The sequence below is a fragment of the Mastacembelus armatus genome, chromosome 23 (genome assembly GCF_900324485.2).
Source record: "Mastacembelus armatus chromosome 23, fMasArm1.2, whole genome shotgun sequence".
In the NCBI taxonomy this organism is placed as follows: Eukaryota; Metazoa; Chordata; class Actinopteri; order Synbranchiformes; family Mastacembelidae; genus Mastacembelus; species Mastacembelus armatus.
Genome location: NC_046655.1, coordinates 6,901,570 through 6,917,713, shown reverse-complemented (window position 1 = coordinate 6,917,713; position 16,144 = coordinate 6,901,570). Strand labels below are relative to the sequence as shown.

The 16,144-nt window shown below is 40.9% G+C and overlaps 4 protein-coding genes across 7 annotated transcripts; 2 read left to right on the top strand and 2 right to left on the bottom strand.

Annotated features, from left to right (window-relative positions):
* The first annotated feature begins 99 nt into the window (after positions 1–99).
* On the top strand, positions 100–1,169 carry stmp1 (short transmembrane mitochondrial protein 1). The gene is made up of 3 exons (XM_026326619.1): positions 100–246; positions 416–469; positions 629–1,169. The coding sequence occupies exons 1-3, from the start codon at positions 232–234 to the stop codon at positions 698–700; spliced, it is 141 nt and encodes a 46-aa protein (XP_026182404.1). The 5' UTR covers positions 100–231; the 3' UTR covers positions 701–1,169.
* Positions 1,170–1,233: 64 nt separating this feature from the next.
* Positions 1,234–2,090, bottom strand: smkr1 (small lysine rich protein 1). 2 transcript variants are annotated; one of them, XM_026326617.2, is made up of 3 exons: positions 1,953–2,090; positions 1,768–1,821; positions 1,234–1,648 (listed from the first exon to the last, which is right to left on the bottom strand). In XM_026326617.2, the coding sequence occupies exons 2-3, from the start codon at positions 1,780–1,782 to the stop codon at positions 1,394–1,396; spliced, it is 270 nt and encodes an 89-aa protein (XP_026182402.1). In that variant the 5' UTR covers positions 1,783–1,821; positions 1,953–2,090; the 3' UTR covers positions 1,234–1,393. The 2 variants fall into 2 exon arrangements, with proteins under 2 accessions (XP_026182402.1, XP_026182403.1); XM_026326618.2 differs by lacking the exon at positions 1,953–2,090 and having other exon boundaries at positions 1,768–1,928.
* An 84-nt stretch (positions 2,091–2,174) lies between these two features.
* Positions 2,175–11,946, bottom strand: dhx57 (DEAH (Asp-Glu-Ala-Asp/His) box polypeptide 57). The gene is made up of 24 exons (XM_026326613.1): positions 11,281–11,946; positions 11,005–11,183; positions 10,633–10,920; positions 10,319–10,522; positions 9,282–10,156; positions 9,020–9,195; positions 8,788–8,909; positions 8,494–8,689; positions 8,237–8,361; positions 7,950–8,083; positions 7,780–7,834; positions 7,446–7,660; positions 7,196–7,312; positions 7,002–7,098; positions 6,134–6,307; positions 5,823–6,023; positions 5,274–5,550; positions 4,980–5,075; positions 4,802–4,885; positions 4,430–4,567; positions 4,110–4,184; positions 3,868–4,002; positions 3,588–3,788; positions 2,175–3,075 (listed from the first exon to the last, which is right to left on the bottom strand). The coding sequence occupies exons 2-24, from the start codon at positions 11,175–11,177 to the stop codon at positions 2,932–2,934; spliced, it is 4,302 nt and encodes a 1,433-aa protein (XP_026182398.1). The 5' UTR covers positions 11,178–11,183; positions 11,281–11,946; the 3' UTR covers positions 2,175–2,931.
* A 30-nt stretch (positions 11,947–11,976) lies between these two features.
* Positions 11,977–13,672, top strand: morn2 (MORN repeat containing 2). Of its 3 annotated transcripts, XM_026326614.2 has the most exons (6): positions 11,977–12,410; positions 12,503–12,523; positions 12,618–12,668; positions 12,763–12,869; positions 12,946–13,082; positions 13,165–13,672. In XM_026326614.2, the coding sequence occupies exons 1-6, from the start codon at positions 12,404–12,406 to the stop codon at positions 13,259–13,261; spliced, it is 420 nt and encodes a 139-aa protein (XP_026182399.1). In that variant the 5' UTR covers positions 11,977–12,403; the 3' UTR covers positions 13,262–13,672. The 3 variants fall into 3 exon arrangements, with proteins under 3 accessions (XP_026182399.1, XP_026182400.1, XP_026182401.1); XM_026326615.2 differs by lacking the exon at positions 12,503–12,523; XM_026326616.2 differs by lacking the exons at positions 11,977–12,410; positions 12,503–12,523 and having other exon boundaries at positions 12,531–12,668; positions 12,765–12,869.
* The last annotated feature ends 2,472 nt before the right edge of the window (positions 13,673–16,144 follow it).

Here is a 16,144-nt window from a genome sequence, read left to right as displayed (position 1 = left end):
GTAGTTCTCCAGGGGGAGAACAACTACTGCTCGGAGGAAGGAAAAGACTACAATACGTGATCTTGGTAAATTACGCGATATTTTATGCGTACACATGCGTACACTCATCGTTGGTGACAGATTGGCTTCGCTGATCAGGCTGTTTGGTTGATTTCCCTTAAACTTTGACCTTACTGCCTGCATTTAGTCAGAAAGTCAGTTTGCTGTGGACTGTCCTGTAGTTATTCCAGTATGCTACAATTCCTGGTGAGTTCAAACTGATATTTTTATGGACGATATCGATGTTTTCCAGGATGCTGAAAGATGACAGCTAACAAATTAGCATAACTGGCTGTCGGTTGACATTAGTGTTACTTTTTCTTACCGTAGCTACGTAGTTAACGTTTGTTTATTTGTTTGTTTGTTTGTCTTCCAGGCTGGATTCACCTTGGGAAATATTGTCGGAATGTACCTCGCTCAAAACTATGATGTGAGTTTGTCGGATGTGTTTTATTTTCTAAACTTAACCAGGTAACTTCAGCGAGTTAGTGATCTTCTTAGTTCCTATCGTTCTGTAAACTAAAGACAAGGCTGGACATTAGATTACATGTTAAACAGAACTTGGACTTTATTGCCCTTTCTCTTCTAGGTTCCCAACATAGCCAAGAAAATCGAAGCTTTTAAAAAAGATGTGGAGGCCAAAAAGAAGCCCCCAGAGTAAAGGAAAGCGGGACCATGTTGCAGGCAGAAGGCGATGGACTCTATAGATAAAATATTTATTTTACAGGGTCATGGTATAAGAGACATATAATGTCAAATAGTTATGAAGAACATTAACAGTGCCTGGAAAAGTATTTGTTTCTTCCCTTAATTTTGAAGGCGTATTCATTGTCGCCTGTTTTTATAGCTGAATTGTGGGATCACTTGAAGCACTGCCAGCTGGGCATTTCTGTGTAGTGCTATGGTGTTTTACCTTTACATGATCTACACAATTCGCCACAGTAGGTGTACATAATGTTCTGTAAAATGAAAATCAATACTGCACACATTTACACTGGCATTGTACTTCAATAAGTTTAAAGTAGTAGTTTCAGAAACTTCACAATTGTCAAAAATAGCTGCCAAACCTTTTGTGATAGTAAAACACAATTGTAAATCATTTGACCTATAATAAAGATGCTGATAATTCCTTTTAAAGTCTTTGACTCATGAATTAAGTAACATTTTACTGGCACAGTGTTGCTTAATAGTTCAGAATTTGTGGGAGAAAAAAAACATCCTTATTACTACATTGCCCTAGAAGCAACAAAACCTGTGTGACTACAAATTTGTCCACCAGATGACGCCATTACCAATGAACAATTAAAAATAACTGTCCCTTTAACCCTAACCCAGTGGGCTTGGCAAATATGATCTATTTTTTCTTGTTCCGTTTTGTTCCCTTCTTTTTCTTCTTTTTGGTTGAGTTTGGCCACCCAAAGCCTCTGAACTCCAGACAGTCTACAGCATTATGGGAAATGTAGTAGACATTCTCCATGGCGGCTGGGCTGAGGATGTCCACCTCTGTCTTGGAGGATTTGGCACTACTGGATCCTTTCTTGGTTGTTTTTGGTCTCCCAATTTTCTTGGACGTAGACCCCCGAGACCTTGATTTCTTGGATTTGGTGGGCTTTGAAGAATAAGAAGAACTATTAAGTTTACATGATTCCTCCTTACATCCCATTGAACAGTTCATCAAGTTCTTATAATTCATAATGGCACAAAACCTAAATTTTAAATATACTTTACCATTTTCAAAAACATCAAGGTTGCTTTAAAGGCAATGAGAAGTCATCTATCCATCTGTAAAATAAGATACAGCTAATGTAGAAAATGATAAACAGATACAAAAAACTATATTATGGCTATGAACTACATCATTTGTGTTCTCAAAACAGCTTAAACACAAATTTAAAAATATACAAATATCTTACCAGTTCTGGACTTGGCACTGTTGTAAGTGGCAACTGAAGGGTTTGACTGAGACAGTGATACCCCATTTGTTTATGTCTTGTTGCCATAGACACAGAACAGACTCATAAATTAAGGGGCTGGTCTCTTCAACAAGGCTGTAAATTCCTTTGTGTCAGATAATGCAGCAAAGCTTCCAATACAACACAAAACCTAACATGCAATTTGCACAAAAGAGTCAGCAGTCACCCATCTCTGCTTTTTTATTTTTGGTGCAGTGGAATTCATCACTTTTTAAGATGATAAGCTGTCATATTCTTTTTAGCAACCCCCACCAAATTGTCCTGATTTAAAAAGCCCTTGCATTCACATTGTGAAAGTATAGTTTTGACATCATGGTAACATTTCAATACATTCAGTAAAATGTGAACAACTTAATAACATGCATTAGCTCTTTGATCTCTCAGTCATGCATTTACAAATAAATATCCACAGCCACAACAAGTATGCATGTACTGTGAAATCTGTGTATAGGGTACTGTGTATAGGAAATCCAATATGGACCCAAAAAACTTCTCAGTTGTGAGCTTGACACACAACCAAAAATAAAAATGCACTGTATACAAATTATATCTGAAATCAATTTCAACAATCAGTTGTGTGTCAATATGCTGTATATTTTCTTTTTTGAAGGCAAATTTTAAAAAGCCTCTAGTGCAGCAACATAACTGTTTTTTTTATGTAAACCCATACATATTATGAAGCGGCAGGAGTTTGGTGTGGTGACTGTCCCTCAACCACAGGACATCACTTAAAGCCCAATGTCGGCTCAGCTCATCTAAGAAATACAAACATTAGCCACGTTCCTGGTAATTTACTCTCCTGATGAATGAAATAAGATGTTAACCATCACCAAGTTTCAGTGCTGTGGGAGCAGAAAAACATGCATTTAAGCCCTGGAGAATGACAAAAAGGGTCAATAAATTTTGTTATGCAGCAGAGCTACTGTGTAGAAATGAGGTGGACTATCATGTGGATGATGCGGGAGCCACGGGGGCAGCTGCACAGATCCATGCTCGGGTTCCTGATTTTGTCCTCCAGCAGCTGGTCCAGCTCCCAGCGCAGCTCCTTCACCAGCTCAGCCACCTGGAAAACACACACAAACACACAGTGATTTTGTGCATTTGCATTTCATGCAAATATTATTTTTGGGACATTGATTTTGTAGTTGACAGTCTAGAAAGAAACAAGGGCAGAGAGATACGACGTGCAGCAAAGATCCCACAGGTTGGGGGTTGGACTAGGTGGGGGTTATCTCTGTGTAGTTTTGAGGATTTTTTCCTACTTTATCTTTCTGTCCTGTGTTACAATGGGTACTACAGTACTACAGAGATAATGTATATAAATTAATATTCATCATTATTATTTTTATACGAAATATAAATGTTGCTTTTAGCCTGTTTAATCCTTAAAGTACATAAAACAACTTTAAAAAAGAGCTTACAACCTTTTAACATCAGTACTCCATGAGGTCTCAATCAAGTAATCACTGTTACTGCATTTAAATTTTAAAAGATATTTGCAATTGAAGGGATATGTTGAGATATTTCAAACAGCTGTCAGTGTACTTTTAAACTATGAAATCTCTTTTCACTAACCTGGTGAGAGGCGGCAGCAAATCGGATCCATCCATCATCCAGAGAGATGACAAACTCTGCTTTGTGCAGCTCCACGTTGACCTGGCCACCTCCGAACAGTACCAGTGGGTAGACAGACACCATGCTGCAGTCCCTGATGAAGACGCGGCTCGTTTTCACCTTCTCGTGGTAAACAAGGTAGGGGCTGTTGTAGTGACGAACCTGGAGGACACAGGAAAGTCACAAGACTCATCTCTCTCATAAGCTGTAAGGCAGCACCTTTTGCGTTTCATCATCTCACCGTATAGTTGACAGATGAGGGGTGCACGTGGACACAGCCGTCATTTTTCGTCATGAAGCGGAGTTCGTTGGCTTTGGGTTGCATCTTCATCGCACCTTTGCTGGTCATCTTGTAATTTCCCTGAGGAGCTCGTACCTGGAGCAAACACAAGATTGTCAATGTAAAGCCAAACATAGACATGAGACAAACATAATGTTCACTTTCAATTTCCTATTCCACCAACAGGGAGCATGAAAATGTACCTGGACTACGTTGGGATAGAGGGCAGCACAAAGCATGGCGGACATCAGCCGGATGTTGTCTGAGTTCAGGTTAGCCTGAAAAGGAATGGAAGACGATATACATTAGAGATATATATTAGAGTACGGAAGACAAAATACCACTAAGCAAACTTAGCAGTTGAAATAAGATTTGTGGTCTCATCCTATTTCAAATGCTAAGTGCCATGTACTTTCTCCAAGCACTGCTGTACAATTAATATTTTACCTTACTTTGTACTGCAACAACAATTAAAACAGTTTTGTCACCATAAGGCATGTGTTGATATGTGTGTGTACATCACCTCAGGCCCAGTAGCCTCCAGAACACCATCAGTGCCCTTAGAGCACATGCGTTCTATAACCCTGGCCCTCAGTCCTTCTTTGATAAAGCCAATGTCAGACAGCAGCTCGGCAAACTGTCTCTTTAGACTGGCGATCTCCTGCACAGGTCACATGTTTTAAGAAAATGTTATGACTTGGGGTGGCGAGGGATATCATCATTTGCTAGGACCAGGTGGATATGGACAGAATTCAGCTGAAGTATTGCACACACACTATTTAGTTAAAACTAGTAACTGTGAAACTATTCCAAGGTGTACAGGTTTACAATTTAGCACACTGTTGCAGAAGAGAATATTGTTTTAGACGATCTGTCTTAGACAGCACTGCCTCACCTGTAGGACTCGCCAAGACAAAAAGTTCTCCCTGCAGTAAAGGAAGCCAGCCTGGTTGCCATTTTTTGCAGCAGAGCACCATCCCTGCATCAAGTTAATTATTTCAATAACAGAAAAACAGACTGTATGTAAAGGTATACCAACAGTGCAACATATAATTATCCTGCCCAGTCAGTACCTTGTATGCCTGTAACAAAGCCAGATGGTCACTATTGGCCACAGCAAAGGCCAGTTTCTTCTCATTGGCTTCCTCTCTCTTATCCCATGGAGACACCTAGAAAACAGATCAGGACCAAACATAGAATCTATTTTAATAGAATAAAACACGTTCCTGTGGATTCTTTGCTTCCACAATAACGAAATTGCTGCTTAAGGATGAATACTGTGTGTGTACATGTGGATATGACAACAATGATCAGTTTGCTGATCAGTGACATATATAGTCCCTCAACACTGACAAGAAATTTCTTACAAATGGAGATTTGAAGGCTAGACTGGCAGCGATAGTGAGTGCTGGGTCGAGGCAGCGGAAAATGGCACCAAACAGCATGAGTTTTCCAATGCGCACGTCAACAGGCAGGCAGGCCAGGTGGTAGCCTAGCGGGGTGAGCTTCTCATCTGCGGTTAGAGCTCCCAGGTCCTGCAGGCGCTGCTTGGCCGCATCCAAGCTTCCCAGAGCTGGAGGCTCGATGAGCCGAGAGAAGACCGACTCCAGAGTCTGCTCTGCAAATACATCCAGGATCTTGATTCTGTTGGAAAGGGTGAAAATGATAAATACTAGCATGGGAAACAATTATTCTGCAGTTTCTGAATCAGACATGGCATACAAATATGGCCTGACAGACTGATGGTCCAGACAGACTGGACAAAAACCCAACTATGCCTGTTATTCTCAGATGGCATTTTCAGCCAGAAATCCCAGCAGGTCTGTCACACACCTACTGGCACACTTCTATTATTTGCATTTACAGACACAACAAAGCAGGTTGGCATTGAGCAAAAAGCAGCCAGATGGATCTACCGGAGGCAGAGCTGCTCCAGGGGCACTCTCTGAATCTCAGGCAGCTGTTGTTCAGCCAGCTGGTGTTGGAAGCAGTGACTGGTAAAAAGGTGGAAGCAGACCCCCGAGGCCACTCGACCTGCTCGACCCTTCCTCTGCAGCGCATTGGCACGAGAAACCCACGAGTCCTCCAAGCTCTCCATGCTTTTAGATGCATCGTACCTGAAAACAAACCAAGAATTACGAACCAAAATTGAAACTATTAACCTACAGTAAAGTTTAACTAAAGAATGAACATAATATCTGTTTGCTTTGCCTGGGCATAAGGTTACCTCTTCTCCTTCATTTTGCCAGAGTCAATAACATATACCACATCATCAATGGTTACTGAGGTCTCTGCAATGTTGGTGGAGATGATGATCTTTGTGACACCTTGTGTAGGACGACTGAAAACTGCTTGCTGCTCCTCATTGGACAAAGTTGAATGAAGTGGGTATACCACACACCTAAAGAGGAGGAAGTATAATAATCATTCATTGGTTATCACCTGAAGATTAGCTCATTTTCAACCCACTTGTATGTCTATCGAATGAGTTTCATTGCAATATGACAAAGTACACATTTTGTACAATACCTAATATACTGTATATAAGTACCATAAACCCCTGATGAATTTACCTACATGTCATACATTGTCAAAAATAATATAGGGAGCACATGTGTCATAGAAATAAATATACAAGATTTCACTAATAGGTAGACCTTATAGAGTATATTGCCCATTTTATTTTATTGTCATGTGTATTTTAGATACTGTTTGAATAAAACAGCATCTAAATAGTTTTACTGTGTACAACAGCGGTGCTAACGGTTAGCTACAGAAGATGGGGAGTTAATTCACTATTTTTATTTTATAACAAAATCATTTACTCAATTTTCTCTTTAATTGTTCAGTTGCATATCCATTAATGAAATCTTGTTACAACTATTAATATTTCTGTGACACTTGTGGTCCTCCATAGAAAATCATGCTGTACACATGACAAGTGTTAGAATTAAACTGAGCATTCTGTAGCTAACTAGGATCCTTGGTCTACTTTTTTATTCATGAAGGCAGCATTCACAAATGGATCAAAAATGAGTAACGAGAAAATACCATACATTTTTGCAACAAAAATGCACACGTTATTAGACACAAACCTGGTTTTGCCCCTGTTGTTAAACAGTCTGTTGGACTGGAGCTGCTCATAAAGCATCTTTATTTCAGCCAACCCTGGCAAAAATACCAGCACTGCACCTGGACACAGAAACCACAAGATTATGCTAACATAGACAAGGCCCAAGAATTTATACAGACAAAGATGAGGATACAGTATGTGGGTTATTTTCTTTACCTGGAGGGTAATTATGTTTTCCATCTACAATCCACTCAAGGAGGCTCTCCACCAGGTCCATGTTGATCTTGTCCAGGTCCATTGCAGAAACAGTCTTCAGCACAGACTTCTTAGTATCTGCATTACGATTAAAACAAAATGCAAATTTTAAGTATTAATAGGCAATTATGTTTTACTTACGTAAGGAGGTACAGTTCAAGAACTCATAAAAACACAACAGTTCACTTTAGGATACTTGTGTTCAACTCACCCTTGTATCTGATTATGAGTTCCTGCAGGCTGAGTTGCTGGTCTGGGATGGAGTCTTTGACAAAGTCCTTCTTACAGAAAGACATGAAGTTCCACATGTCGTCACCTAAGTCTCCCACCACATCCCTTGGCTCTCCATTATGTCCTCGTCCACTTATGGAAGACGAACTGTGTTTCCCTGAGCGCATGTAAGGGCTGCCATCCTCAATAACATATCTGGAAAAAGGAAGTACAAGATAAGTTTGAAGGGACACAGATACACAGATGTACACATACATAAGCTCTATATAAAATCCAGTATAAAGGAATGCAAAAGTGGATTTGAGTTTTCTTACCCAGCTTTCGCGATGGCATCTTCAAGAAAAAACTGGTCGACAGGAAAAGTGCGGCCTGAAAGAAGATAAATTCAGTGAGTAAGAAAACACATCTAATGAATATGGTGTAAGGTAAGCATGTTATTCACATTATGTACTGGGTACAGAAGATACTTTACAAAGATAACTACCTGGTATGTTGATAGTGGGGCAGTTGTAGAAATAGTCAGAAAAGAGCTGGGCATTAAGTGTGGCACTCATTAGAATGATCTTCAGGTCTGGTCTCTGTACCATCAGGTCTTTAAGCACCAACAGCAGGAAGTCACTGTAAGCATCAAGCGAGTGTGTAAACATTTGTTATACTTATCAGTTTTAGAAGTGATCAACTAAATGCATTAAGCTGTGAACCAAGAACTATAAACGCATGAAGATACACATTTTGTGCAGTGCTGTATGTGAGGGATCTGCACAGTCTCACCTCTCCTCCGTGCGCTCGTGCACCTCATCTACTATCACATGTGTGACGCCTTTGAGGTCTGGCTCGCTCTCCAGCCTCCTCAGTAACACACCAGTGGTACAGTACAGCAGTCTGGTGGCAGATGTCTGGCAAAAATTTTGGAGAGTAATAAATGCAAATAATTATTTTCACATAAAAGTTACATGTACTAAGGTAGTCGAAATATCAAGATCAGGATGCAGCAGAAATGTCAATGAAGATGCTGAATATGCCCATACCCTGACACTCTCCAGGCGGATCTGGTACCCCACTGAGTTGCCCAGAGACTCTGCTCGCTCCTGTGCAACTCTCTGAGCCACAGAGATGGCAGAGATGCGGCGTGGCTGAGTACAGATGATATTGGCCACCTGATCTGCTGGACCACTTAGTGATGCATCCAGAATGAACTGAGGAATCTGGGTGGTCTTACCACACCTGCAGAGTAGCCATTTGAGAATTTTTTTCTTCTTAATCAAACCAAATCAAGTGTATATAAATAAAAAGCCTATTTCATTCTGTTGTGTGTCACCCACCCTGTCATCCCGCTGATCACCAGCACCTGACACTGGTCTAACAGGTCTAGGATTTTCTTATTTTCTTGCCAAGCTGGCAGGTTCTTCCTCTGTTCCAGCATGGACCTAAAACGCCTGGATGACTGAGTGAAGAGAGACATAAAAGAAAAACTGTTTATCATCATGACACATACACTGTGTTTCAAAGGATGTGTAGAGAGTCACAAGGTCCATCAGAGCAGTCCTCTTTTACCTGCTTCCTCTGGAACTCACGGCACAGCTTGCCATTTTCTTGCAGTAGGTTGTCTATCTTCAGGTTGTGCTTATTCACCATCTTCTTTCTCAGATTGACATAACTCTCAGTCTCAACTGGAACAATCACATCTTCCTCATCCTCATCCAGCTCCTCTGCCTCTCCTGTGTCTTTTACTAGATACACATAAAAGCAGTTCTATGCTCTATTTAACAGCAACATACAAACAATAATAATAAGTAAAATAACCTTGTTTACTTACAGTCTATGGGTCTCTGGTTGTTAGGTGGAGGAATCCTTCTGCCACTGGTGCTGCTGTCCTCTGAGGTATTGCCCCTCACACTCTTACTCTTTGCTATGGCAATAGTCGGTGGAGAAACCATTACAACAGGTGGGGTGCTGTATTTGTGATGACTGGCAGCCAGCAGTTCCTTCATTGTATATTCATCCTCACACAAGGTGATCAGAGTGTAAACAACAGGTTCACCTCTCTCTGCTGAAGCCAGTGCCTCTCCAAATAATCTCTCAGTCACATTGAGCCTCCCTGCAGCTCCAACAGACTCGTCATTCGTGCTAAAGGCAACTATTGGTGCCTGAAATGGGTAACGGTTTCCTTTGGGGAAACGGATCTCTAGTTCATACTCAGGAGGAGAATAGCTGCTGAATCCAGGCTGGCTTGGGCCCTTCAGGTCTGGGGAACCAGCCCCAGACCTCCCTTTCATAGGAAGTTGGTGTTTGAACTTGCATTTGTCCCCAAACCGACAGCCCTGTCCTTTCATGTAAAATCTGCAGACGTCACGGATATTAACAGATCTGCCACCATTTTGACCCCCGACCTCCCCTCTGTTCTTGGCAGCATTGTCTGAGAGGAATGACAGGTCCAGAGTCACTGTCCAGACTGCATTAGCAATACGCTCACTAAAGCGTTCACCATAAATGGCTGCCAGAGCCAGAGCTTCTTCCTCCCTCTGGCTCAAACACTCATCCATAGGCACCCCCTTAATGCCATCAGGGGAAACTGCCTTCTGACCGTAGCGCTCACAGAAAACCTGGTGTAGGAATTGTTCCAAAGTTGCCCCAAATTCTCCTCCACCACACTCAAGTGCCTGTTTAATGCGCTCCCTGTCAAACCCATATCTAAAAAGAGGAAAGATGGGGAAAAAAGAGGGTTAGAAAAGGAAGTAATTATCTACTAACCTTCTAATCAAACTTATTAAACCAAACTACTGGCTTTAGCTCAAAAGCTAAAAAACCGTCAAATCCAAATTCTCCAATAAAAGAAATAAATCTGAAATTCACCTGCAAAGTTTTCCTATGGCAAATAAGGAGATGACAGGTTCAGGAGGAGGCCGTTCTTTGTCAGACTCTGGCTCACATGGCGGGCTTTCTGCTCTCTCCACAGGCTCATCATTAGTGGCCCAAAACTGGCCTTCATCACGGTGATCCAACTCATCATATTCCTCCTCATCCCCTTCTTCCCCAGAATAATCTGAAGCAGAGTCCCTTAGGCAGAGAGGGTGGTATGAGTTTTTTTCTAGCATACCAATTAAGTCCCTCTTAACAGACAAAGTAATTTACCATATTTGTACATACATTTAGTGGAATGTACTTACTCACATGGCTCATCAAAGTCCTCGTTCTGCAGATCCCGCAGCAGTTCCTTGAGTTGTTCTTGGTTCTCATTAGACATGAAAATCCTTTGCAAGGGCATGGTGCTCACCTCTGGCCTCGTGCTGTCACCTGACTTTGGGCATGTTCTGGTCCTCACCAGGGACCTTGGGAGAGCCTTGCCGCTGGATATTCCATCATCTCTGCCACCCCTGTCTCGATCCCTACCTCCTTTTCCTCTTCCTCCCTCCCTGCCACTGGCACGCCTGCCACTGCCTCGTCCTTTGCCAGGTCTGGGACAAAGCCAGTTAAATGAAATGAGCAGATTGTGATCATTTTCATATCTGAAAACAAATTCATTCACTATGAATTTGTACCTGCTGGAACGAGAGGGTCCTAAATCAAGGCAGAAATCATCGCCATCATCCCAGCAACCAGTTCCTCCTTTTCTACTTCCACCTCCACCTCCACCTCCACCTCCACCTCCTCTTGGTTTGTTAAATCTCCCCCCTCCTCTGTTGGGCTTTCCACCTCTTCTCCTTGCATTCATTTTTTTTCCTGTCAAAACATTCATGAACAATTTGATCACATTTTATATTACGCTCCAAAACATCACCACTAACAAATGATGCTGCAAATCAAAGGATGCTCACCTTCAGTCTGTGTTCTTCATAGCAGCCAACAACCTGAAGAGAGACATAAGATGTATGTGTGCCTGGTTAAATAAATCTTCTCAGCACCAGGAGTATTCAACAACCCTGCACACCCCAGACAGAACTGCTAGTTGCGGACCAGGGCACAGCAGGGAACTACCGTACATCCACTGCAGTGCCCAGACTCGCACAAAGCTTGTGGAGTGTCTCGATGTGGCGCTTCAGTTCAAGCCTGAGCAATGAGCTGGTGGCTGACACACACAACGCCGACGGCTCCAATTATGCAATCAAACTGAGCATGCAGACTAACAACCCAACCAGTGCGATGACCATTTGACTCAAAGCCCGGGTGCCCAACAGCGTACTCAGTGAGCAAGTTACAAACGTGCAGTATAGAGGCAGCTCTCTTTAGAAACATCACTGTTTTGTGACGGTACTTGGATGTAGGTTAGTTTCACTCTTGAGCTAGCTAACATGCTAACAGTTAGTAGTCTCATTCCTCACTTTTGATTTAGCTAGCTAAGAAGCTAGCTCCGCTGAGAGCTAACCTCAGGAAAAGTCGAAGATAAAACGCAGAGTCACGCTATAAGCAATAAAGAAATAAAGTTAAAGTTAAAAACTTATTTCTCCTGAGAAGTAACTAAAAATACACCTGAGAGAGCTGTACAGTCCGCCGGTAGCCTGCATCCTCTTGATTGGTCCAAACTCACGGTTCAAAGTTTCTTTTCCGGTGTCCGGTGACGTTTGAGCTAGGAAATACATAATACTTTGTAAAGTGACTGTTTAAAGAATATGAGCAGGGCGCTGGACTGAGTTATATATTAGTAGGTGTAAGTTAAATTATCATGCGAAGAGTGACGCTATTTTAAAAAAGCAGCCTTATTAGCTAGGGCTGCACCAACTCTGTAACCATGGTAACATCAGCGCCCAACACAGAGAGCTGAGTCTGTTTTAGAGGAACCTAGTGTCTATTTCAGGGGGACTTGGTGAACAGAAATAGTTTACTGTAACCCTGCCACAGATCGACTTCTCTTTCATCAGTTGTTTGACTTTTCGCAGCACAGAAATTGGCCTGTACACAGCGTTTCCTGAGCCATCTGTCAGCCGGGGGAAGCTGTCACGGATGTCTGGTGGGGTGTGATTGTGAAAATCTGATTTCTAACACATCACCTTCTGTCTTTCCTATCTGCTGTCTAACTCATTTTGCTTGATTTTCACACAGATAAAAAGAAAGATTCTCACAGTAAATATCTATATATAAGTTTCACACCTAGAGAAACTAGCACATTCACCTGACAGTTAGGGTGCTTAAGGCAAATATGTGCATTTGTTCACAGGGGAAGGACCTATAAAGGTGTCCTACGTTTTCCCTAATGGGGACAGATATGGTCAGTAACAAAGTATTTCTGCAGGTTAACACATTTACTGTTCCAATGCATGAAGATGTGTCTCTGAGTCTTATCCCTTTTCTCTTCTCCACAGAGGGGGAATGCAGCAGATCTGAGTCAGGGGTGATGATGAGGAGTGGTACTGGTAAACACACCTCAGCAAGTGGGCTCATATACACTGGAGAGTGGCAAGAGGACAAAGTATGAATTCACTTCTGTCACTACAGATGTGAATGGTTGTATTTTCTTGGTGGTTAGTCTCACTCTGTCCTTCTAGATGCACGGCAGAGGCACCCTGCAGCATCCCTCTGGAGCACTGTACGAAGGAGAGTTGAAAGACAACATGTACCACGGCATAGGAAAATACACCTTCCCAGATGGCTCTACTTACGAGGGTCACTTTAACAGGAACAGGTAAAAGCTATGTTTTTTTCTGGGGCTGAACAATATCATCAGACGTAAGTCTTTAGATATCTTAACTGATTTGTGTTTCTAGGCTGGAGGGAGAAGGTGCATTCACTAACTCTCAAGGACTGGTTTGGACAGGGGAGTTCCATGGCAAAGCAGCACTGGGCCTGAAACTGCAGCACTAAAACACTCTGATACTATGCATTTTACATTAAAACTAAAGTGTAGTATAGACTATTCCCCGTTATGTTTTGTATTCTACAGAATCCCTTCTATACATTGTACAGTATTTGCTGTGCAGAACACTAACAGATAGACCTGCTTCTGTCCACGTCTGAAGATAACACACCCATATATTTCTCTGTATCGGTGGTTAAATACCCGTGTAGTCCCCATAGAGTCACCCCCAGCTGTATCTCCTGCATTACTGGTTGCAGTGTTCTGACATTATCAGGTGTCTGTTTGTGTGAGCTTGATTTCACCCAGGAGTTATTTTTTATAGCTTTTTGTCACTCTGCTGTTATGTAGCAGTGAAAGGAGAGAGGCATTATACGCTGCTCTTAGTCCTATAATAAATCCAGGATTATTAGTGTCAAGTGTGTAACAGTTATTTCAATGCACAGTTTTTACTTAGAATCAAATTTAATTTTGACAAAATAAGAATTATTTATCACTCCAGTAGAAAAGAAAGAAACAATAAAACCCGCAACATTTTTAACTTCTCCCTAGTTATACTATATCTTGACTCAGTGAGGGTGAAGTTCTACATCATTAGACCGCCAGCCAGACACAGAGCGGCATATGCTCACATCCCCATAAAAACAACTGTACACGAACTGTTTGAACATTGGCCCGAGGACGTGTGTGATCTGATGTGAGTGTGTAAGTTTGACCTTCAGTGTTCAAGTGTGTGTGTGTGTGTGTGTGTGTACCAGCTCTCTATCCTCTAACCCAGCACAACTGTCTCAGATAATGAATAATTACTTCACAATCACAATAAAGTACAATACAAATACAACAATCACAATGTGGAACTCTTATATTGTAATATATCATTCTATTTTATAATGCCTCTATGGATCTGCAATTGCACATACCCCTGAACAAATTCAGTATTGAGTATTTATCTAGACTTAAATGTATGTGACAAAAACATACAGTATATACTGTACTAACATCCATACAGTGCTAAACATTTCTGATAAAATACTGTACCAGAGACAATAAACAGTAATTTTCATTGATTGTACAATTTTCAGGTAGAAAATAACATTTTATATTGCAAAACCTTTAGTGGTGATAAGAATGAAAAACTTTAAATACAATCATGGAGGCAACAATGAAATAAAAATAGAAAATGGCACTCAAATTTGGCACTGGATACAAAAAAAAAAAAAAAAAAAACACACATCAGAACTTGAGTTTTTGTTTAGTGACCATGTACAGTCTATGCAGTAAATGTTTAGTGCTTATTTTATTTGCTGCTTATTTGAGTATAAGAATGTTACAATAAATGTGTGTTTTTCACTGCAGGTAGTGAGCTAGAAGATAGTGAGGAAGCTTTTAAAACCTTTGCAATATATTATCGTCATATGAACCTGAGAATCTATAATGTATACAATATTATATTTAGATATTTTGCCTTCCTGAAGAAGAAAAAAATAAATAAAATCCTTTCTAAATGTAGAACACTGTGAAAAGTACACATCTAATTGTGCTGGAATTATCATTAGACAAAAAAAGCCATTCCATATTAAAGTGTGACCAGGTACTTAAAACAACATAACAACAACAGCGCCCATGCACATTTCCACAAAGAAGCACAAGACAGTCAAAATTATTGTTCTATACAAAGATAATACATGACCCATCAAGAGCAGTCCATAACAATCTGGATATGAAAAACAGATGACCGTGATGTTTGTCTTCTGTGCTTGTTGCTGTGCTTCAGTAGGTACATTTCCAGGAAACAGATCCTCAGTGCTCTCACATTGGTAGTAGGTAGTGAACTGTTGCCTTCGCAAGTGAAGGAAACAATAAGCTACGGTGAAGACGAACTAGAAAAACTCCACCATCTTTGTGACAACAAACGAGTGTGACAAAGTGCTCGGCAAGGCCACCACCAGGGAGCCCAGTTTACGTATTGTGCTGTCGTCAGGCAGATGGAGTGAGAGCCTGCAGGTTAAAGCAGAGAGTCAAAACTAATCCCTGCTATTATGATCATTGCTGAGGTTTGCTCTGTCTATATAAAGAAATCCTGGATGTCATCAGTGATTACAGATCTGATTTTCTGAGTACAAAGATAAAGTTACTGCCATTTTCTGGAATAACAAGGATTTTGTTATAATTTCTATCTTCCATTTTAAAAGCAATCAAGCAGGTAAGTGCTGCTTTCCCCAGACGTTTTCAAGCAGAACCTCTCCACATTTTAGATACAAGTTTTAGATTAGACTTTGAACATTCATGAACAAACCATACACTTACAGCTGGTATATTTCTTTTTTTTTTTTTTTTTTTTGGTACCTCCAAATTCTACATTAGCTTTATGATCCTGTGGTTCATTTCCAAAATGCCTTTTTTTTTTTTTTTAGAAAATGCATTTAAAAAAAAAAAAAAAAACTTTCACCATTGTAAACAACTTATAACCCAATACCCAGTTTCTGTGACAAAATTCAAAACTGATTAGAAATCAAATAAATAATTAATGTACAGCTTCATCCAAAAAATCTGTTATCATAAAACAACAAACAGTGATATAAATAAATAGGAAACACATCAAAAAACCAAAAAGCACCAACTTTTCAAAAAGAGGGACATATAAACTGACACTGTTTTATATAACACAGGGGGCAGTATAACTGACCAAAACAGTCTCCTGCTACAGCGATACCGGATATTTCTGGTGAATTACTACGTCTGTTCTTGCCTGTCATCCATGTGTGTTCACAGTCACAGTAGTCATAGGCACATGTTAGTGTAGTGTGTGCATGTGTGTGTGCTAAGCTCACAGTAAGACACTGAGTCATCAGTTTTGCTCCGTGTTTTCTTCCATCTTCTCTCACCACTGG